Raw genomic sequence first — 24,601 nt, forward strand, 5'->3', positions numbered from 1 at the left:
GAACAGTATTTTAGTTTAAAACATCAAATCTCGCTTAGATTTATTAGTTTTTCAACGTATATAGTTTTACAGTAGCATGTTTGTTTTTTACAGTAAACAAAATGCAACATTTGTAATGTATGTAAATATATAAAAAAAATGACAAAAATGATGAATGTGAAGAATGTCCACTATTGGACATTACTAATAGACAAATTAAACTAGTGACAGTGTAAAAAGTATGTTTTCAAAAAGTTCAGCTGGCCAAAACTGACTTAAAAAAAAAAAACTACATGTACATCACATTCACCTGTGTTGCTTGAAAATAATTAGACAAAAACATCTATAAACATTCGCATTGCTTCCATCTCCTCCTGTATCCTTACTCCAGTGTCTGAGTCGCCTTTCCCCTACAGCTTGTGTGATCATGTCAATGGGAGACAAAAGCAGTCATCCTGAATGGCACATTAATTTCCCTCTGCTCATCCAACTGCGTCCCTGCCTCCTCGCCGCCTGAGGAGTAACAGCCCCGGCACCAGCCAGTAAACATGATCACACTAAACACGCTCTGAACTAATGGGCTGTTTACAAACAGGGGAGAAAGGTTGAGATCCCCACACTAATGAAGGCTATGTTTAGAATAACGACCCCGCACCTCCCAATCACCGCCAGTGTTTGTGGAGAAATTAGTCGGTGGCTCTGCTCTGATTTGATCACTTACATTACCTGTAACCTGTAACATGATCATTTACATTGTCTTAATGATGTCTCGATATACATGCTGATTAGCACTCAGCATGCTTATTGACCTGAAGACTAATGAATACCAAAGAAATAGTGTCAGTCATTGTTCCAAATATTCAGATGATGCTTATAATGGGATGATGTTAAGTGCAGAAATTTGCAGAGTCAATGTTTAAAAGAGCACTTCAAATTAGATCAAGTGAGTCTAAGGCCCTGTCCACACGAACACGGTTATTTTCAAAACCGCAGATTTTTCTATGCAGTCTGGGTGTTCGTCCACACGCAAACGCAGTCACTGAACATAGCACAGACTTTTTTTTGAAAACTCCTGCCAGGGTGAAGATTTTTAGAAACTCCGGTTGCAGTGTTGTCATGTAGACGGTGAAACCGGAGATTTTGGCTTGTTACGACGGAGTGCGTGCTGTTATCTTCTTTGTTTGACATCAGATTTTGCGCCTCTATCTCCTTTGTTTACATGAGGCAAGTCTGTGCAATGGTGGACGTAGCCAAAATATTGCAGCTAATAACTGTGCTAACAGGGCTTATAACATGTCATACAGATCCAGAATGTAGATAGAGTCAGAATGCAATACTACGCAGGTCACTGCTTATGACAACATATTGTTAGAACCAGTAATAACTTTTTTTTCAGGCTTCTGATTGGCCAAAATGGCTTTACGGTTAGGGTTATATCACCACCTGTTGGTTGGCATGCTCTTGACAGCGCTTCATAGCGTGTTTTTGCGATTTCATGAGGACGAAGGTTTTTTTAAACCATGCTTGTGCGGACAAGATATATTTTTTTTTTTTAACGAATGAGGAAAAACTCAGTATATCCGTGTATGTGTAGACTAGGCCTAAAGCATTTATTTCTATACATATATTTAATCTGTAGAGTTTAACTCCAACTGTAATCAAACACACCTGAACAAGCTAATCAATGTCTCCAGGATTACTACAGTAGAAAGCTACAGGCAGGTGAGTTTTTATCAGGGTTAAACTATGCAGGACAGTGCCCATCCCTGGTTAAAATGTTTCTATTGTCCTCCATGAAGTGACATCTCTGACTGTATTCAGCCTGCATTGGTGTTATAAAAGCATGTCAGCCATTTAGCCGCGTTCTGTTCAAAAAGATTTATAATCTCATGCAGAACAGCAAAAATCTAACTTTACTTTTTAGATTTTTTTTATAGCTGATTAGATTACTTGTCATCCTTCAGCATTTGAGGCGATTCTACCCCATATACTCCACTCTAAACACCATTCGTCCTGTCTGCGAGTATTTAATGAAATGTAAACAGACTGAGTCTCCAACCAGGGAACAACTGCTATAGGAAAACTGTCAGACTAATTCAAACCATTGATCATCACTGGGCAGGTGTTCTCCTTGTGTCCCACAGTCATCCATTGTTTATGAACTCTTAGCGATGCAAAACCTGGGAGGAAAACAACCGAAAACACTGTGGAAGACGATTTTCAGCCCAATCTTACCCAGAATCTCCCCTTTCCGCACTGAAGATAGATGATACCACATTAGATGCTTGAGTACAACAAATGAGCTTGTAGTAATGAGAGCCGAATCTGGAAGCTTTGGGGAAGAAACGAGTTTGATCTGTTATGTTCTTTCTTCAATTTCGTGTTCTCTGCAGAGCAGAAACGTCTGCAGCTGTAATGAGTTATCATACGCCGGCAATTTCTACTTCGCGTTAGGACTTGTTATGTGCATTTTTGTGCGGGTCAATGTGACAGTGTGAGTCATGAATTCTGATGAAGGAAGTTGAACATAAACTCGCCGTGCTAATCTACAGTTCCTCTGGGGTGATGTTTACCTTTATGGAGGTTATAGATACAGCTCTACACAAGCAGGATTTAGCTAATCCTCTCATATGTGCACTTACAATCCATTATCATTCACATTTAAATGAACACGCGGCCAAAAACCCAAACCCTGCGGATGGGAGGATATATATTCTCAGTCTTTCTATGAAGAGCTTAGATTGGTATAATTCGCCTCAAATGAGCCAAAGCTGAAATCCTCAGAGCAGGCGTAATGTAGAAGAATAGTCGGTTTACAGGTAGCGATTTATCTCTATAGATTTCTCGTTTGAATCCATAAGCTGAGCTGGCGTGGCCGTGGACTGACAGCGTGTGTGGACTCAGTGAAGCCTCATTCGCTCCTGAGCGGCTCTCTGTAGGCCCTGCCGCCCAGATTAGGCATCCGAGGACATGGCGCTGGTGGCTGATAAGGCTTCTTCTGCTGTCGTGGTTGTCTGCGGATGGCCGTCTGGCTGGCGCCTGCCGCTGCTATCTCTGACCAGGCTCTGGGTCTGTCTCAGGCCTGTCTGAAGCCAACTGGTGACAGCTGGCTTTCAACCGGCTCTGGACCTTCTCTCCTCCCCAAGATCATCCTTATCATCACTCATTTCCCTTTCCACCCAGCACAGAAATGATAGGATACAGCGGGGAAGATTGGATGGTATGAGGAAAGGTCAGTCGGTCTGTTTTTCAGCCATAAGGATTGGTCACTCCTGCTGTTTTATGTAAAGCTGTAAATTGTTATTATTTTATAATCTACTAATAGAATAAAAAAAAAAAAAAAAAAAAAAAGTGTAATTTTAGTAAGATTTCAACACTCTTATTTTCATATAAGTTTAGTGTTCGAAATATTTAATGAGGAAACCATAGTTTAGTTTTTGCTTGGTTATCTCTTGCTAAACTTTAACTATTTAAAATATAATACTAAACATTTAATTAATAACAATTAGCATAATAATACTAATACTACTACTACTAATACACTAAAATATTGTTCGATTTTACTAAATATTTAAGGTTAAAAAAGAGATAATTATAGAAATAATAAATAATATATAATACATAATTATATATAACATTGAAAATATATATATTTTTATTAACTGTATTTAATATTTAAATATTATTTTGTTCATTATGTTATAAATAATTTATAACAAAAATATAAAATAATTTCTATTAATTAATTCTAATAACGTAATCATTTTAATTTAAAATATAATTAAATGAAAAATAAATGAAAAATACCAACCATATTAACCTACAAAATTCATTTAAAAAATAATTACAAAATTTTTAATATTACAATTTGTACTCTTTTTTTAAATTACATTTAATATTTAAATGTGTAATTTAAAATGTTTTATTGAACACATTATTTGAAAATATTATTTAAATGTGTTATTTACATGTATAATTTAAATGCAAAATGTAATTTAATTTGAATTAAAAATGAAATGAAATTATTTAATTTAACCTCATAACAGTGCGAAGCCAGAACTTCATAACCCAGGGTTAAAAGGAATTTTAACACAAAATTACACTTGAAAAACATTCAGATTCAAAATGACATCTCCAGCTCAATGTGTGTGGAGGTCATGTGTGTGGAGCTCAATGTGTGTGGAGGTCATGTGTGTGGAGCTCAATGTGTGTGGAGCTCAATGTGTGTGGAGCTCATGTGTGTGGAGCTCATGTGTGTGGAGGTCATGTGTGTGGAGCTCATGTGTGTGGAGGTCATGTGTGTGGAGCTCATGTGTGTGGAGCTCATGTGTGTGGAGGTCATGTGTGTGGAGCTCATGTGTGTGGAGCTCAATGTGTGTGGAGGTCATGTGTGTGGAGCTCAATGTGTGTGGAGGTCATGTGTGTGGAGCTCAATGTGTGTGGAGCTCATGTGTGTGGAGGTCATGTGTGTGGAGCTCATGTGTGTGGAGGTCATGTGTGTGGAGCTCATGTGTGTGGAGGTCATGTGTGTGGAGCTCATGTGTGTGGAGCTCATGTGTGTGGAGCTCATGTGTGTGGAGGTCATGTGTGTGGAGGTCATGTGTGTGGAGGTCATGTGTGTGGAGGTCATGTGTGTGGAGCTCATGTGTGTGGAGCTCATGTGTGTGGAGGTCATGTGTGTGGAGCTCATGTGTGTGGAGCTCATGTGTGTGGAGCTCATGTGTGTGGAGCTCATGTGTGTGGAGGTCATGTGTGTGGAGGTCATGTGTGTGGAGCTCATGTGTGTGGAGCTCATGTGTGTGGAGCTCAATGTGTGTGGAGCTCATGTGTGTGGAGGTCATGTGTGTGGAGCTCATGTGTGTGGAGCTCAATGTGTGTGGAGCTCATGTGTGTGGAGCTCATGTGTGTGGAGCTCATGTGTGTGGAGCTCATGTGTGTGGAGCTCATGTGTGTGGAGCTCATGTGTGTGGAGCTCATGTGTGTGGAGCTCATGTGTGTGGAGCTCAATGTGTGTGGAGGTCATGTGTGTGGAGGTCATGTGTGTGGAGCTCATGTGTGTGGAGCTCATGTGTGTGGAGCTCAATGTGTGTGGAGCTCAATGTGTGTGGAGCTCATGTGTGTGGAGGTCATGTGTGTGGAGCTCATGTGTGTGGAGCTCATGTGTGTGGAGCTCAATGTGTGTGGAGCTCATGTGTGAACCAGTGCACCAGAGTTCCAGCATGGCTCCGTGAATATTTTTATTCCGCCAGGACTCCTTTCACCCCCTCATCCATTTCTCCACAGAGACGTATCCCAGTGTGTCCTCCGCCATGTGACATCAGAATGGATTTAACCAAGAACACACAAACACACCAACATGACTGATTCTCACCGAGTGCCAGCAAAAAGAGGCCAGTGCGCAGGATTTGAGTAAACGATAAAGAATAAAGGAGCAAACCCATTTTTTTTCCTGGTCCAGGGCAGTTAAGGAGAGGTCACTCAGTGTTACTGGTAATCCGAGCAACATCTGTTTGCCATCATCTGTGCGGTCCCGTTTTAGAGCAGCGTCAGAGAGGACTGAGAGCTTCAGGAGCCACAGCACACGTCTGTTCCCAGGCTCTTAGTACGAGCAGTCACTTCTGCATCACATCTGGGCCAAATTGAAATATTCTTTCGCCACAGCCACCGTTAACCCCTTTTTTGGTCTCGTACTTTCATTCCAGCACAAAACGGACACACAACAGGCATCATCTCAGTCTCATTCAACAGTCACGTCTAAAACACACCCGCAGACAGAGGGCTCCGTTATAGTTCTTTCTTATAGACGCTATAATTTCCGAACGAGACACATTCATGCAAAGCAGACATACTGGCTACCCCATCATTGCAAAATCTGAAGGAGAGTGCCATTCAAATTACAGTGTTGTCAGAAGACAGGCTGTTTTGGTGGAGGAATGAGGCTGTGAACAGATGCACATATGTGGATGAGAGAGGCTGGGAGAGACAGATTAAGATGGGTTTACGTGCACGATTCTTCCAATCCCCTACATTTCAGATTGACAATGGACAGCCCGTAAGATAAACCTGCAGATTTTCATATGAAAAGATGTTTTCTCTGTGGGCTTATGGAATGTTATTTACATATGTTTTTATTTTTTATTTAGTCTAAGAGGCCATAGTTTAGCTGGCTACTTCAGCCTCGTTGTTCAGACAAATGCAAAGCTACGGATGAGTGCATAAACAATAAACCTAACATGCATGGAATGTATTTGCACTTGCATTTTTTTTTTTTTTTCATTGTTTAAAATAAACAATGCGCTGAGTCTGCACAAATACAGCAACATCAAAAATTGTCCATGTTGAACATCTGGGATTTTTAAAACAATGGCAACAAAATGCCATTATCAAATATTTGTATAAAATAAAATAATAAAATAAAAATAACTTTGAAACACAATATGGTTCAAATGATATGAAACGCCAGTATCTGGGATTTTTAAAACAATGAATTGTAATTAAATAAAATACATTAAAAAAAAATATATGTATTTTTTTTTATACATAATTAATAAAAAAAATATGGGAAAAATATGGATTTTTCTTAAGGAAAGGAAAAGATATTAAGAAATATTAAGGGATATTTAAAAATTCAAACCTTCACTCAAAATTATATTAATTGAATTTATAATGAAAAAAGCATAAAATTTGAAATATGAATAACGAAAGCATGTTCTCAGACACTAAACTGTAATAGAATGTTCCGAAATGCTAAAAATATATGGCTATATGCCAACTGAATCATGTTTGATGAATACTTCAGATTTAGCTGTTCTCGTACCCCGCAATTATTCATTTTGAAAAGAAATTGTATGAAAATGTGCACGTCCCCCTTCTGACGATCTCAGCATCCATCTCCCGTTTTCCGTGGCAATCTGCGTAATAACCTGACAGGCTCAAATAAATGTCAAATCACATTCAAACCGCCCCCATTTCCTTAATCCCACTGACACCATTCGATTCGTTCTGCTTTTTAACAGAGCAGGCAAAGTAATTATATTAGCAGGCTGAGATATGCTTTATGGGTCCCTGCGCATTAACATACACTCTAATTATAGGAAACACAGCCTCTGGTGGAGTCGGTCCCTGCTGATCGAAGAAGGGGCCATTAAAATCAGAGGGCCGGAACACCTCTGGCTATCGATCGCAGCTCACAGCCATGCAAATGCACTCTGCACAACACCAGTACAGGCACAGAGGAAACATCCCACAGGGTGAATCAATAGGCTGCCTTTGGATAATGGAGGCCCTGTACTAACAGCTGTGTCCTGCCTGCCTGCTGGAGACACGCTCTCTCTCTCACTTTCCCTCTCTCTTTCTCCTTTTTCAGCCACCCCACACCTGCCAGAGAGAACAGGCGCAGCGCGCTGGTCAATGGGCAGCTCCCCCTTACAGCTCAATTCACACAATTATCATTGCACACACTGGTGCCGTCCCTGTGGTACAGTAGCCCTGCCAAGATGGAAGCAAGCCTTCTGAATCTCACTCCAACTGGGCACACATTCACGCACACACACACATCGATACTTTTGCATCTGTTTGTTCTGGACATATATTAAGTAGTCATCATCACCCACGTACGTGCACATCCTGTGTGTTTTCAATACAGAAACTCATGCAGACCTGTGTGTGCACATAATAAAATGTCTTTAAAAAACAACATATTTGTGCTTTTTTTAAAATCACAATCACCATTAATAAAGACATATAAAAACATATGCAATTTGTAATGAATCTGATGATTTCAAAAAGTATTGTGAAGGAAGGAAGGAAGGAAGGAAGGAAGGAAGGAAGGAAGGAAGGAAGGAAGGAAGGAAGGAAGGAAGGAAGGAAGGAAGGAAGGAAGGAAGGAAGGAAGGAAGGAAGGAAGGAAGGAAGGAAGGAAGGAAGGAAGGAAGGAAGGAAGGAAGGAAGGAAGGAAGGAAGGAAGGACTTCTAAAAGTGTTCTGACCTTTAACAATTAGTTAAAGTAGCTGCTAAGTCACCCACTTAAAAAAATAATCTTTAAACCTGGCTCTGAACATTTATTTAAGTTTTATATCTGTAACAGCTGAAATCATGTATTTTTAATCAAACGACTCATTAGAATATATTAAATCTTGACAACTTCATTAAACTGTGGCCACATTTTCATGATAAGACACACACACAAACTTTAAAGATAATTCAAATAGTAAACGTTCTCTTATCTATTATAGCCCAATCACCGGACACTCTGATGACTCACATTCCTTCTATTAGTTCTTGTGCCATAACAACAAATCTAACAAAATATGCTTTGAACTACTAACTAATTAGGCACTCGTAAGCAATAATTTGCATTCATGAAGCCACAGTACAGATGTACACTAATCTATAATGAGGACTGAGTGGGCCCCAGTTAAAACACCATCAATATTTTAATATGAAAATCAGTATTCAAATGAGACCTTAATATCTAGGGTATTTGCATACTTAAAGCTGTGGCATATTTAAGTCGCCTAAGGCAGATGTGGTGAGCCGCTGAAGATTAGAATGAAACACAGACACTTTCTACTTCGGTATCCTCTTACAATGACATGAATACTGTGGGAACTTTAACCTACACGATCCCAGAAGTATGTCAATAACCTTCAATGAGCTCTGACTGAATTAAGCTGTGTGTGGCCATTCACTATTCATGAACGTGCCACCGGAACTGTGCCGTATCAGAGGTATCTGATGCAATTATCCTAGATCATTCTTTTAGACATCTTACAAAATGTTCGAATCCATTTCAAATGGGGCTATTAATGCTTTTTGGTGAAGCTGAACAATATGCAAAACACTGTGCATTTGTGTTGGTTCCTTTTCTAATTAGCCTACAGGTCGTTCTCATGTGTGGCAGAAGGGAACAGGACACCTGGAGAGTCAATATATTGTCCTGCAACATGACCATGCCATTGCTGAACCCTACCACATTTGAATATGAGGAAACCCTACACTTTTTCAACAGATTAACCATGCATACATGCTCTGTACTTTTGCTATGTATATTACATTAGGTCATACACAGATGGTCTATAATTCAATCGTTCATGTAACAGCAGCTCATGCTTAGAAACCCTATGAATGGAGGTGTGTGTTTGTTGTACAGGGTTGGTCTGTTTAACTGTTCGATTATGTTACAGCACATGGTAACACTGTATGAAAAATTAATAAGTCATTAACAATATTTATATAATGCTTAACACATCAGGTCAAGGATGTGATCATGTAGTCAGAATTGGGGGATGTTAAATATTAACATTTAAGAATCAACCACATATTAGTCGACCAATAATCTGAATAATGTCCTGCTCGATGTTTGTGGTGGTCAAAGCACACAAACATAAATGTTTCAGGACTTCATAACTTTTTGAATATACATTAACTGATGATCTTATCTTCTACATGATCATTTTTAATTATTATTATAAAGAATTATAAATATTAGCAACATTTCATAAAAATACTGTATATGAAATGAACTCCCTGAACACTCCAATGCAACTTATGTTACATGTATTTCACGTCATTGTACTGAAAACAAGAGAAAATCTTCACACCTGCAACAATAAGAAGTAAAGCTAATGGCATTTCCCCTTGGTCATCTTATATATAGCTGTAATATGAGAGGACAGTTCCTGAATTGTCTAATTCAAAGACTTGACCTACTGAGCTCTTCTTTCATGTGTGCGTGTTCTTGTTTAACCTACATTGAGAGGACCAAATGTCCCCAAAAAGACAGCAAAATGTGACAGACAGACAGATGGATAGATAGATAGATAAACACCGAAATAGCATGACAAATCCATGAGTGAAAACGATAAAAAAGAGAAAGAGAGAAATAATATGTTCCATATCCAACTCAAGCCACCTGCTCAGTAGCGGCACTGGCAGCAGTGGAACTGTAATTGTCTTCACCACACAAAACAAAAATCTCCTGGTGTGTTTACAAAATGCTATTTCCCCACTAACTCCAACTGTACCAAAAGCACAATCATTCCAGCTTGCAAACTCAGGAGAGGCCAGTCTGTCTACTGTGCTACTGAGCTTTTCCAGGACATAAAGGAAGATCTCAGTCATCCATAGATGCTAAACACCAGTCTGTATTCCAATTTTCAACACACCAAAAAGATATTACTGCATATGCTTAAAATTGTATCCAGCTCTTTTGCCAGCCATTTCATATTTATCTTAATTAAATAGTGTTATAAAGTATGTAATGAATCAACAACAGCAGCTGTGGACAGTGGCGTAATATTTCCACAACCATCACAGACAAGGATAAACTCATTTATTTCACCTTTAATAGTATCATTAAAGAAAGTTTGAACACACTTTTAAAGAAAAATACTACTTTTATGGAACTTTTTGGGTAGTTGCTTGTTTCTCCGTGTATGTTTGTTTCATGGAAAAGAGCAGCCATTGTTGACATCATAAGCAATACGAGTAGATGAAAGATCGTATTCTCCCTTGAATTCATCAGACTACCAAACTATTGGAGGTGAATTTAGAAATAACCCTCTACCTGCCCCTAACATTAGCACAGGCTATGTTATTCATGAGCAAGCTAGCTGCACTGTGCACTGCTAACCCACTCTAATCTATGAGCTTAGCCTGCACATGATGGATTCCATTGAAAGGACAGGTGCAGTGATACATCTTCCCATCTCTGTCTCTTTCGCTCCCTCTCATGTCCCCTCCATCTTCCCTAGGCATTGTTTCGTAGGGAACTGTAAGCATACTCGGCTACCGGGGCTAATAGCATCCCAGGGCTATTCAGGGTCCCTAAATGGAGGCTGCGCTCTACTGCTCCGGAGTGCTGTTTGTGAATCGAGGCTAATGCTGCCGGTGCTCACAATGTGGTCTCTGAACTACAAAGGACAGGTGTGTACGCACAGTAAATTGTCCTCCCCTCTTGTCTGGGTTTCCGAGTGGCAGGCCTCGTCCATTAGGCGCAATTTAGGAGGATGATCGCAGTGCTTGAAAAGGCCAGATCAAACAGTCTAGAGAATCCCAGGTGTCCGTCGCAGATTCAGACCCCTGCAATAACCACAAACCCACTTAGAGCTAATGTATTCTGTGTGGGAAATGAAGATGGCCTTTTGTTCTGCCCTTATGCGGGGTGTATTTTTTAAGTTTCTTCTCAGATAGAGTTGAAAGCATGTTTTCATTCTGAAAGATGCTACATGCAGTTCACATTTATTGTATACTTGTTTAGGGTAAAAAGTGAGTGTAGACTACACAGGTAGAGGGCTAAAGGCTTTATAATTAAGTCTATACTAGACATAATGTTTGAGTCCAAGGCTTCACCAATTTCCACAGCTCATGTGTTGCCCCATTAGTGATGCAATACTGACAATAACAAATGTTCATGTTAATTTGAGTTTTTCCTCCTAATCAACAGAGAACACAAATAGGCCAAAGTGTTATATGACCTCTGACCTTAATGGGTGTTACAGCGTTCTCAGACCAGACAGTCTGATAGACAGATAGGTAAATACAGAAGGTAAACAAGAAGGTTGTCACATTACAACTAGGCCAAAGTGTTATGACCTCTGACCTCAGTGGGTGTTACAGCATTCTCAGATCAGCTATGGTAAATGTTGCAGACCAGTGTAAAAAAAAAAAAACTTACCAAAGTGATCCAACTTTGTCTTTGAAACTTTTTCCTGACCTTTCCTTGGACACCTAATGGTACTTAAATGTGGCTGTGGGGACGTTGCTTTGAGTTGATATTTCATATCCTCTCTCTTCATATCTGGGACAAGGCCCAGGGAGGACAGGCCAGGAGCAAAGGACATCATGTCCCATGTTTCTCCAGGTGATTTATGACCAGGCTCAGTGCCCTCATCCTGACCTCTTATTTGTGTCACCTGTGCAGGGACAGGCTCAGCTGAAAATGACAAAGCTCTTGTCCTGGGGTCATGACCTGCCTCAAAGACCCACATTCTGGAACTCATCACCGTTCTGGACAGCATCACTGAACTATAATCTCATAAAAATAGCAACCAGTCCTTCCTTAATTGGGTATACTGGACAATAAACATTTCAAGTAGATAGTGTTTTGATGGTGTATTTTTTTTCACCTCTGTATGACGCATTTAAAATGACAGTTTGATATAAGTGTAAATAAGATACGTTTTTATTGTAGGCTGCTTTCAGATAAGCCAGAGTAATGCTCATTACTTGCAATATGATAAATAACACCAAATGCTAATAGCTTGGATATGACTTATCATACGTAAATGGTGGCATTACCTTGTCACTTAGAACAGGGGTTTTCAAACTGGGGCCCGGCGATCGCAAATGGGTGCAATGAGTCCAAAAAAGTTATTCTATTATTCTAAATAAATATTGAAGAAAGCACTACACAAATTTATTTAAACATTTCTTTGTCTTTTTATTACTTTATTACTTACTATACTTAAAACCTACAGCTGCTTTTATAATTTATAACGAGTATTGTTCATTAAGGGATCATCATACTTGGCATCAAATATTTTGAAAACCCCTGACTAGCTTGTCTGTATGGTTTGCAACATGAATATAGCATCTTGTTACTTAACATGAAAATCAATAATCATAAAGGGTTTTATTGGCACAGTACAAAATTGTAGTGTACACTTTGCATGAGGGTCTGCTGACGTGTCAATGTGTGTTTTGAAAGATGGATGTGTCCCAAAGCACTTTTTGATTTGCATTAAACTCGCATTGTTTGCCCCATTAGCAAGACCTGATGACTTCCTGGTATGAAAAATTCCTGTCGCATTAGCATGGTGTAACTGAATAATCAAATGACCTGAGCACTTGTTTTTGTATGATGAAATGCAACATAAATAGTCAAAATCTTGACATGCGTTATTTTTAAATCAATTACACACACAGTGTTGTCCATCTCAAAAAGCTAATGTAGATTCACACAGTGCAATGCCATGGACTTATCCAAGTCACACCAAAACATATGACAATGAACAAAGGATCTTAACTTCGACAGGTAAGTCATACCACTGACTCACCCATTTTAAAAGGCATTCATTTCCCTAGCAACCAAGCGGCAGATAGTGTTAGCGCGGCAGTTTGGAGCAGATGGCTCAGTAAATACCTTGCCATGTGTTCCTGGGGAGGAACTAGAATGTATCTCGAAAACAGACAAAGAGAAGAGGGCAAACATGCACATTTTCAACACTGCTTATTCCTCTTTTTCTTTTATCTCTGATAGGAACATTTACTCTGAGCTTGATCAGTGCTCTCCAAACACAGCAGGCCAATCTCACTAAGCAGCAGATACTGGAACATCTTTTATATTTTGTATACCATCATATATATGTTGCAAATGAGTAGTCTTTTGAAAATTAGAACGTGAATGGTATTGTGACTTACCTAACCTAGTTTATTTACGTTGTCCCATGTTACAATAAGTCTAAGTGTAACCTTTAGCTCTCAGGAACAATTAGCCAATCACAATCAACCCGAATTTAAAGAGTTCGAGTATTTAAAGTGGCAGATGCATAACTTCAGCATGCACTACTAAACAAAGTTATCGCCCGTTCGTGTGGATGCAAAAATAGTTATCGTTATAGTTACAGTATCTTTATAGCAAGCATTCTTGTAGTGAACGGCCCATATTACTTTTTTCAAAATGCGACTAAAGTATTCAAAAAAAATTTAGCGAGCACCATGATATTATATGTAACACATTCGTCAGTGTTCTCAGGTTAATTGGCCAGCACAGCCAAAACAAGCAAGCACTCACAGTGTCAATGTGACTGTCCTTTACACAAAGTGTATTGCAACCCGGCTGTTCAGTAAACAAGACTCTGTCCTCCCTCTGAGCTGATTGTGCAGATGTGAGCGTGGACCGGACCAGCTGGCCTGGTGAGTCAGAGCGTTTTCTACAGCACACAGCTCCTGGATCTGCTCTCACACCAGCAGTGACCACAGACTGCAATTCAACAAACACCTGCACAATCTGACCATGGCAACATGTGCACTTATGAATTTTCACAACTGCTCGAAAAGTGCTTGCATGGAACATATAATTAATTCTGAGCAGAACATTTTCCTTGTGCCAGGCTGAGCTCCATGTTGTGTTTTAGTAGAAAAGAAAGAAAGTGGACTACAGGTTTCAAGAGATGAGCTTTTTGTGAACGTAAAAGGTCTGCAAAGATTTTACGATCAAAGTGCACAACTAATAAAGTTATTGTATTCTAAAAGAAAGAATCAATTCTGACCTCAAAAACAAAATTAGGAACCTTTACCAGTAAACCGGAAGTTGCAACCGACTTTACTTCAGTGACGCATTTCCAAGTGAAACGGAATATTGAATAGAGGACGGTTTTTACTTTAGCGCACCTCCTCTCCATCCCTCGCTCATAGCAGACTGACGGTTGGAGGGGAGTGGTTAAAGATATTCAACCCAAGCCGTCAAACTGAGAAGGAGCGTCATTCCAGTGCGGAAGCAAATGTTCCGATTTTGATTAAAGATTACCATCACAAACAGATTTTTTTTTTCTGTGTATTAACTTGCACAGATTAATTTTTCACCACAAGACTAGTAATGTGCGCTAACAAAGTAAAAAGGGTAAATAGGTCAATTTGATTTCATGATGACTTTAAAATAGCATAAAGGGCGGTTTTAATGGTCAGCATATTTTCTACAATGCAATGACTCTTGGATCCATTTTGTTTTTAAGAATCATTCATTGAGAAGCAAACTTCTGCGGCTCAGTCTGCAAAGGCTACATCAGCCTTGTTCATATGACAAAAGTAGATGCAGCGTCATTCACCTTACTTAATTCGCAGCATTTGTCGCCGCCCGTACCCTGTCAGTTAATGTTCGTCAGCAGAGCTGAGATTCCTGCCCATTTGTGTTCCCTGTTCAGAGTCCAGATGCTTCTCTCCTCTCCTCGCCTCTTCTCAGCCAAGCGGCGGCATGATTAAGCCTGATTTGTCACCAAATTATATACACAAAGTTTACATGCATTGTGTGCCACTCCAGCTGTTGCAGATTTGTACGATGGAATAAATCCTTAAGCACTCAATTTTGTGAGCACACACCACAGACTCTCCTGGTGATGAGAGAAGAAGAAAGAAGGGAAGCAATGACTTAACAAACCTAACATGTAAAAGGTATAGATCACCCAAAAATGAACATTTTGTCATAATGTACTCATCCTCAAGTTGTTTCAAACCTGTCTAAGTTTCTTTCTTCTGTTGAACACAAAAGAAGATAATTTAAAGAATGTTGGTAACCAAACAGTTGACGGCACCCATTTGACCCAATGTTTGAAACAACTCGAGGGTGATGACAACATTTTCATTTTTGGGTAAACTATCCCTTTAAGCATAATCAACATTGTCGGGATTTATTAACTTAATTCAAAACATACAGTATTAATAACGCAACTCACACATACTTCTATAATGAGCATGTTTTCAATTTGTAAATATGGATAACCACTGATACCATTCAAAAGTTTAGGGTCAGTAAGACTTTTAAAACTTTTTTTAAAAGTAGTATCTTACGCTTACCAAGTCTGCATTCATACAGAAAAAAAAAACTTATAAAATATTATTACAACTTAAACCAATGACACAATTGAACTGAAATCAACACTGAACCGATTTCAACCGAATACTGATATTTGATGAAGTTAGCATAAATGATTGATATTCTCCTGTGTATTGTATAAGCAATATATAAATAAACCTTTTTTTTTATTTTAATATGATTTAAAAAGGAATATATTTCTGTGATGGCAAAGCTGAATTTTCAGTCATTTTGCCATTACTCCAGTCATCACCAGTACAACATTATCATTCAGAAATCAATTTAATATGCTGATTTCATGCTCAAGTAACATTTCTTATTATTATCAATGTTAAAAACTTTAAAAAATAAAAAAAATTCTGTGGAAAACATTATATATATATGATAAGTATAATTCTTTGATTAAAAGGGTTCAAAAAGTTCAAAAGAACTGAATTTATTTAAATGGGTCATGACATGAAGAATCAAAATTGCCTTGATCCTTTGACATAAAAGATCTTTGCACCATTAAAACATCTTGCAAGTTTCATAGTTTAAAACGAAGCATTTATTTAATCAAGCTCCAAAAATGGCTCGTTTTTATATTTTACGATCTGTGACATCACACGGGCAAATTTGCATATGACTGCCTCCAGAGCAAGACATAGACAAATAGTTTTACATCTTCGCACCATAGGCCCCGCTTACTGGCATTCAGCCACTTAAAGGCTGACATTTGCCTACACTGAATGTGCAAAAGCAATTAAAATTTATTATAATCACTGATGCTGTCTATACTGGATTTGACATACTCCATACTGTTTCCTACTGTATAGTGATGTTAGCCAATCATAACTGTCTGTTTACTGACAAGCCTTAAAGGATCCGCCCCTCAAAAATGTATCATTTCAGACAGAGGGTCAGAGTTATTAAACGTTATTAACATTATGAGTGAACCTCACAGAACATATTACAATCGGGGAAAAAAAATCCATGAGCCGAAAACAGAAAATTTTGTAACAATGAAAGCGTTTTTGTAAAAATGCATTACTTTCACTTTCGATCAATTTAATGCATCTTTGCTGAATAGAAAGTATTTCTTTAGGAAATAATCTACTGCTGCCTTTATATCTATAGTAATCAACATTAGGAAACAAATGCTGTCAATTGAGCTTAACTTTTATTGAACACAGAACATGATGGTGGATCTGAACATTATGCAGGATCTAATGGACATGTACTTTCACTGAAGCATATTCAAGCCACAGTGCTTCATTTTTCCAATGTCTAGGTATCAATCCTGCGATGAATCAGATAAATGGAACAGGCAATAATTGCTTTGTGGGCATCATTACGCGAGAAACTGTGAAGAAGAGGTCGTAATTAGAGCAGACCCCAGAGCTCAGTAGACCTTGATCAATACCATTAAAAATGTGCACTTTTCTTAGACTGCATTACAGCAAAATCTAAATAGATTTTTTTTTTTTTTTGCCACTAATGATTCTGAACTGCACCTCCATTACCACATATGAGAAAAGGCTTGATTAACATAATCAAATCAGTTTCTCTTGCACATACTGATAATATTGAAAAAACAAAGTGAAGATTCTCTGTGCAATTAAAAGCTTGTTATAATGACCTTCATAATCTCAGGATCAACAATACGTTTCTCATTTATTTCTCAAATACAGTCTCATTTAGCACACATTCATGCCCCTGAGCCATTGTGTACAAACAAAATGAATGGGAAAAGGGTACTAACTGTAGTCCAAAGTCAATGCTAATGTTTATCAGTCACTTGCACAAAGCTATCTGACTCCCTCGGGTAACATTACCACAGCCATCTTGGTTTATCCCCACTTCCTGTGACTTTAAAGGTCATCTTTAAGGAGAAAGAGATCTAAAACTTGTGTCACCTTTCTTGTTGAGAATGTGCGTTTGTAATTGTTTCTTAAGGACATGGGCCCTGCCAAAAGACAAGATGGCAGAAGGTTTGCACTGAAAAATCGTAATGATCAGCTAGTGTAATTACAGAAATCTAAATTTGCATCTTGGGTTTTAATTCATCAAATCCATCTTTCCTACAAGCTCTTTAGTTCGCTCCATCTGCTTCCTAAACAAATGGCGGAAAAGACTGGGAGTCTGTTAGCTCATTTTTCTGCCGCAATTACGCGGATGCTAATGGCTACCGTATTGATTGTTATTGCAGCGCAGAAGGTCAAGGTTGCATGAAAATGTAATCAAAAGAACTTTTAATGACACGAAGGAGCTAAATCGTCCCACCAGAAACCCATTTAAAGACAATAAACAATTAGCAGAAAGTCCATCTATACGTGTCACATCCTCTGGCTCCATTCTCGGTATCTGTAGCAGCTTGAATGGCAGATTTAGCCGAGCCTCCACCGTGGATCGCTCCTCAGAACAAGTTCACAATTTTCTTCACAACTCGACAGTATGCTTGGGCGTTCGCTAATTTCGCTATTGTGCGATTTGGCTCGCGTATCTGTGAAGTTTGATATTTTGGATGCTACTTGTGTAAAAGTGTGAAAAAGTCACAGCTTTCCGGGAGCTTCGTTCAGCTGCGTAAGATTAGCGACCTGTGATACTGCTGCTAATGATGAATTAGTTTGGAGTGCAACCGCAGATACTGTATCTGTCATTACTTAATCAACTTCAGTTCTAGCAGGCATGGCAATCAAACAACTCGGAGTTGTGTGCTACGGGGGCAGAGAGACATAACGCATGGCTGGATCCGCACTACTCTAATTTCCCTCCAGATAATGAGTTACATTCACTAATGTGATGTCAAAGGCATAGCCAGAGTTAATAGAATGATTGATAGGGCTCAGTAATAGCTCACTGCTGCAAAACAGACTCTCCAAAAAAACACTAAGCAATAATTAATCCACATTACTGACTGTATTGTGCCGAGGAATCCGCTATGTGTGCTTGAAACCTTTATCTAGTACTCTCTGAGAGCAGACGTTGAGCAAAAAACATTTGAAATTGCTTACTAACCTCCTGTCTAGATCAATTATAGACAGCCGCAGCACAAACACTTTCAATGGTGAGAAGTGATAATGAAAGTGAGATTTTGCATCAAAATGCTATAATATTAGTGTAACTGGCATCATTACATCTGATTTTCTTTATGACACCGATGGTGCAAAACATTTGTCGTCATTTCTTTCAAAGACAATTTACCCAATATTTTTTAACTCCCCATGACGCCTGCACATCGCAGGTAAAAAGAATGCCTACATTTTAGACGTAAAGTGCAGGAAAATGAGACTTTAACCCCTTTCTCCTTCTGCAGTCGTCACAAACAGCCTCATTTCTTTCGCCGGCCCTGCAGAACTCTGCCATTTCTCCATGGAGCCCCGAGAGCTCACGTCGCAATTTCATCAACGCCTGCCGAACGGCGCGCAGCAAAACTCCCTCATAGGTTAATCCCGATATCACACTTCACCACCAGTTCACTAAGCTGCTTAAAAGGACACATTATAACTATGACAATGACCTGCTAATGGTTTTACATTTCTCTGAAGCATCATGAGCTATCTTTGTCATTTTTATCTCATAATGAGATCTGTCAATTGCGCAAGGGAGAAGGAGATCCAGCGGCCAAGGACGCTGATATTTCACCCGCCCAGGCAGAATAAATAATAGCCTGAAAAACGCAGGGGACAAAACAAACCTTGATCCCCTCCACTGCTCTGTTTTCGTAGCAGGCGACTGCTTGGTCTCCTCCCCAGGGGTGCTTGTGTTCTGTGACGCTATGAGCTGCTTTGCTGCTGTGGGCAGGCTGGTCCTCAGGGCCACGGCGCTGGACTCCACGCTGGCCTGTGATGGATGACTGGCTGCTCCCATGGGCGTCTTTGAATATTTCCTCAAGCAAAGTCGCCTGAAGAAAATGGGACATCATTTGTCACGTTATTACTGTATTAAGGCCAAATTTTAATTTTCTTTCTTGTTCTCCTCTCTTGTCCTCGAAGAGCAATTTATGATATAGGGCCATCAAACTTGAAACAGATGGTCGTGACGGTTTCTTCTTTAGAGGAGGTCTACTGTGAAATGTCAATCGGAGACTGATGATGAATATCTGATGATGATCATATTCTGCACGCAAAATAAAAACTTTAAAGAATGGGTCCAGATGCACACTAAATGAACCATTTGCAGTTTTTTAGTTTGTTTGTTAAAAGATATGTCTGAGGAATTCAGGAAGAATGGATGACTAATCAGAATACGTGGGCAGTGGATGCATCAACACTGAACAGATAAATGCAAATGAACCAAAAAAACAAAACAGGGTTGAACAATAACCATCAAAACTTAGATTTAGCTTTAGTCTACTTTCTGTTGTTTTAATTAAACAGAGGCTTATTTTAGCTGATACAAATACATTTCTGGAATATTTAAAGGCATAGTTCACCCAAAAATTATAATCATTTACTCACCCTCATGTGTTTCATGATTTCCTTTCTTCAGTGGAACACAAAATTCAGGGTTATTATTGTTAACTAAAACTAAAAGTATTAGAATATTTTTGTTAATTTAAAGGTATAGCGGAGGATTTTCTTTTTCCGGGTGGATCATCAAGACTATTGGTCCTCCTAAGTGTCAATCATTCTGGTGATATGTTTACGTAAGGCCGTCGTACGTGCTTGTGCACACGATTCACACGATGGCGTGCGCTCAAAACACAGGTTGGGCTTCCCACTGATGCCTCAGTCGCGAAGTTTCTACTTGACAGGTAAAGTTTGGCATGCTATTTGGAGAAATCCATTTAAAATCACTGCTAGTAAAAGTTAATGTAAGCTATGATTAGCTCGTGCATGCTCTCTCGTGCACACGTTTAATAGGCGTTCCCTTTCGGGAGCAGGTAGAGTGTTGTGCATGTGCATTTTTTCAAAAAGTGGAGAGGGCAGTTCTTTTCAGGAAAATCCTCCGCTATACCTTTAAATAAAGTTGAACTCAGAAACTTAAACTAAACAAGGTTAAGCTGAAAAAAAAAAAAACTAACTGGAAATAAAAAACTATAACTGAACTAATTATGAATTAATCAAAATAGTGTATATGTATATATACACATACACAAATACATAAAGTATCAAAAAAGTGGTCAATATGCCTCCTGCACTATAATTCTATGTCTGATTTGTGAACAAATTGTTCAATTGAAGTCTTTTTAATGAATCGGTTGATACAGTGCACAAAATTGCTCTGAATTATTTGTTCACAAATCAAGTTCAAGTGCCTGACTCAATGATTTGATAGTAGCCATTAATAGCTTACTGGAGGTGAAGATAAGCAAATAACTATTTCAATTGCAGTCTATTATTTATTTATTTTTCAAAAAAAGCTATCAAAGGACTTCAGAAGACTTGGAATATAGATGTATGAGTCGTATGAACAACATATATGATACTTTTATTCTGGAGTTTGACCAGCTTAGACCTCTTTAAAATTGCACTATATGGGAATTTTTTTTCCCCCAAGATATTAATTTTGTGTTACATAAAATCAGCCAGTCAGTCATACAGGTTTGCCAAAACATGATGGTGAGTAAATGATGACTGAATAATAATTTTAGGAGCAATATCCCTTTAACTATTCATAAATAAATAAAAATCATAGGATATGTTAATGATGCAGCCTACGGCAAAAAATTTAAATTCCCTATTATCATGTTTTTATATTCAAAAACTCAAAAACAACTCTTAAACTAGTCATTTTAATATTACCAGAAGATAATGTAGTACCCCTCGTTTTCTGTATTATTTATGAGATCATTATTTACCAAGGAAAAGTTATCCTTGAATAACTTTATCAAGATCCTCTGTATAGAAAAAGATAAAAAGTTTTAGGTCACCGCTCACCCCAAGGCCTCTTTGCATTATGCATTTCCTCTCTGGAAATTCTGATACATCATGAAACAAGATTCACACCTTTGAAAATCCTAAAGCAAACTGCCCAAAGCCTTTCACAGTCCGCATTTGGAAACAGCCCATTGCCAATATTAATATCATTCAATCTCTGGACCAACTGTTTCCAGCCCAACAGTATCAATGTCTGACACGCTAATCCAATGACTGCAGGCTCTATTACTTTCAATTAGCTTTGACAGCTCAGGGCTTAATCTATACTGGGCACATGCGTGCGCTCTGTCGCGAGGGCAAGGTGCTTGGGATTCTTTTTGTTGTTGGCGTTTTCATTTTTTATTCTGAGGTGAAACAGACGTGGCTTTTGTGACCTGGCTTGTGCATCATGAGCGGGAGTAGCGCTTGATAGCAGCCGTGAACTGAAGATGAGTGTTTGTTTATCACTGCAGCCATTTTAAGCACATGCACGCACATACATGCGCAAGGTCACCCTCAGTCAGACACATGACCTAAGTGCACTAAACATCAAAAGGGTTTATGTTATTATAATATAGACGGAATTCATGGGGTCGAAAGATCACTGTCTACAGTGAAAATCAATTATTTTTTTATTTTTTAAATAAAAGATTTGTAATGCAGCCTTGGTGAGAATAAGAGACTTCTTTCAAAAACTTTATTTATTATTATTTTATTTTTTATCTTAAGACCTCAAACTTTTGAATAAGATATATATATATATATATATATATATATATATATATATATGTATATATATATATATATATATATATATATATATATATATAATATATCTGAATATATGACCGAATTTTTAGCAGCCATTAATCCAGTCTTAAGTCACATGATCCTTCAGAAGTTATTAGAAATCATTCTAATATGCTGAGATTTAGTGCTCAAGAAACATTTCTTATTTGTATAAATGTTGAACATTTATTTTCAATAGAAATCTTTTGTAACATTATAAACATCTTTACTGTTTTTTTTTATCAATTTAATGTGTTATTGCTACATAAAAGTATTAATATCTGTAAATATTATACATTATATGTATCAATTTCTTATTTTGCCCCAAATTTTAAACGTTAGTATAATATAAGACATACAATAAAATGAAAATAAATATAATAATAATAATATAAATGTTATAATACATTAATTCAACATTAATATAATATAATATAATATAATATAATATAAATATTAAATTGTTTCACTAAATTACAGAAATGTAAAATATGTGCATTTTCACTAGTGGTCTCAGACTTGGAAAATAAATGTACAGCCCGTCCCCTTTTTTGCAGTTACCATAAGGCAAGGCACATTTATAGATCACAAACCCATGTGGCCACAAATTACTTATTTTTTATGCATGTTTTCTCTTAAAATGCAGATAACATATGCAATCACACATATGTCCGTACATACGTCTTAAGCCTATAATGTATTCATGATTAAATTCCCCAGCTCAAAGACTGAGCCCTACAAAAGCAGCTCTACCCCAGCCCCCTGAAGCTTTCCTATAATCCCAACATTGCCAATTCAAATCTTGAATGATCTTCCCGGCAGCAACGCAGCGATGACCTGTACATTTGACGCACAACAAATACATGCAAATATTTGCGGCGTCAGAGCTCGACACGATGCACTGAACTCACGACGGGTGCTGTTTGCTTTAGAGGTCCAACATTCAGGAATTGGCATCTGCTAAGGTATAGATGGGAAGTGGAGCCACTACCTGATCATATAGCTAAATAAAATCATTTTTACTGAAACACGTTTAAACCTGGTGTACTCTCTGTATACACATCCTTGCACATTTGTCCCAAAATAAATCTTTTGCAAAAATAAGTCTCATATGGCCAAATGTCACAAATACGCCAGGTAGATTTCAAATCTAATTAATTAGAAATTACATTTATTTTATGGTTGTAGGCATTTTGCAGAGAAGCGCCTGAAAACCTTCAATTTATCATAATGAACCACAAAACAGGTGTCTTTCTGCTCTATTTTACCTGGATGCAAACACTCCAAATAGACCAAATAATGTATTTGGATTGGCGATGTTATAGCATATGGTTTATTGAGAGACATGACTGTCTTGGCTTGGAATTTCTGACTGGTCAGGACCAGACCAGAGAATGTGCACAAAGCCATTTGGCTTCAACCATAGAGTGAATCTTCTGTCCAAGAACCTGAAGAAAAAAAAAAAGAACTGCTGAGGAAATGAGAGACATTAACTAAACTAATAGCAGTTTATTTAGTTCCTGTAAACTAAAAGCATTACTCTTTTTGTCACCTTATTGTATTGTATGACCTTAAAATAAAACTGCACATTGTAATTATTATTTATTATTAAAGAATTTGTCAGTATTACAGTTATTTTGGGGGACATTTGAATAATTGCATTGCAAGCTGAGGTGAGCTTTAAGGTATGCCCCTACATTTTAGGGTCAGGGTCTACAGCGCTCCTATTAAAAAAAAGTTAGTCTGGAGCCCTGGTATCATATTGTAAAAGCCACAAAAATCTACTATGTTCACGCTGTTGTTCATTCAGTTCAATTCCTGATTCTGTAAATTACAGTATATTCCTTTCACATAATCTGCAAATGTATTCCAGACTCAAAGCTTCAGGTCTCAGGGCCAAAGAGAAACTATGTTCACCCTCAATTTGTCTCGAGTATATGCACAGCATGCCCTATAGGACCATTTGCACTGTAAACCACTCAAGGCCAAAGACTCAAGGACCACGAAAAATAAACTCTAGTCTAAATACCAGCTATTTGTTGTACTTCCATCAAGGTCTCAAACACCAGGGACCCAAAAATAGGAAAGTTGAGAAAAAAAAAGGAAAGTTTTAGTAAAACTTATACTGTATATGAGGATATAGTTATGATAGGTTTATAAATTTCTCCAAGGACAACACTTTATAAGTAAGGAATTATTGACGAATTAAAACATTGTTCAGATGATGCATTTCAAGAGGTTTTTGTCCTTATGTCATAACGCTCTTGTGTATAGCGAAACTATGTTTATCTGCACCTCATGAGAAACGTCATGTAGCTTTTAAGTTGCTAAACTATTTTACAGATAAAATTGTCAGAGCAGTGCTGACAAGTGTGTATACACTGTGTGTGTGTTTGAGTGG

At 38.1% G+C, this 24,601-nt stretch overlaps 1 protein-coding gene across 2 annotated transcripts in view; it reads right to left on the reverse strand.

Moving 5' to 3' along the window:
* LOC311280682 (uncharacterized protein) overlaps positions 1-21,640 on the reverse strand; it is a 52,630-nt gene extending 30,990 nt beyond the window's left edge. The window contains exons 1-2 of one of the 2 annotated variants that reach the window (XM_084393009.1): positions 21,502-21,620; positions 19,248-19,454 (exon numbers count right to left, since the gene is read on the reverse strand). In XM_084393009.1, the coding sequence (XP_084249135.1) occupies positions 19,248-19,454; positions 21,502-21,582 (288 nt within the window). In that variant the 5' untranslated portion in view covers positions 21,583-21,620. Of the gene's footprint in view, positions 1-19,247; positions 19,455-21,432 lie in introns of both variants that reach the window. The other variant, XM_084393010.1, reaches the window with a different exon arrangement.
* Between the last annotated feature and the right edge of the window lie 2,961 nt (positions 21,641-24,601).

Source organism: Rutilus rutilus, assembly GCF_951802725.1.
Source record: "Rutilus rutilus genome assembly, chromosome: 21".
NCBI classification, from domain to species: domain Eukaryota; kingdom Metazoa; phylum Chordata; class Actinopteri; order Cypriniformes; family Leuciscidae; genus Rutilus; species Rutilus rutilus.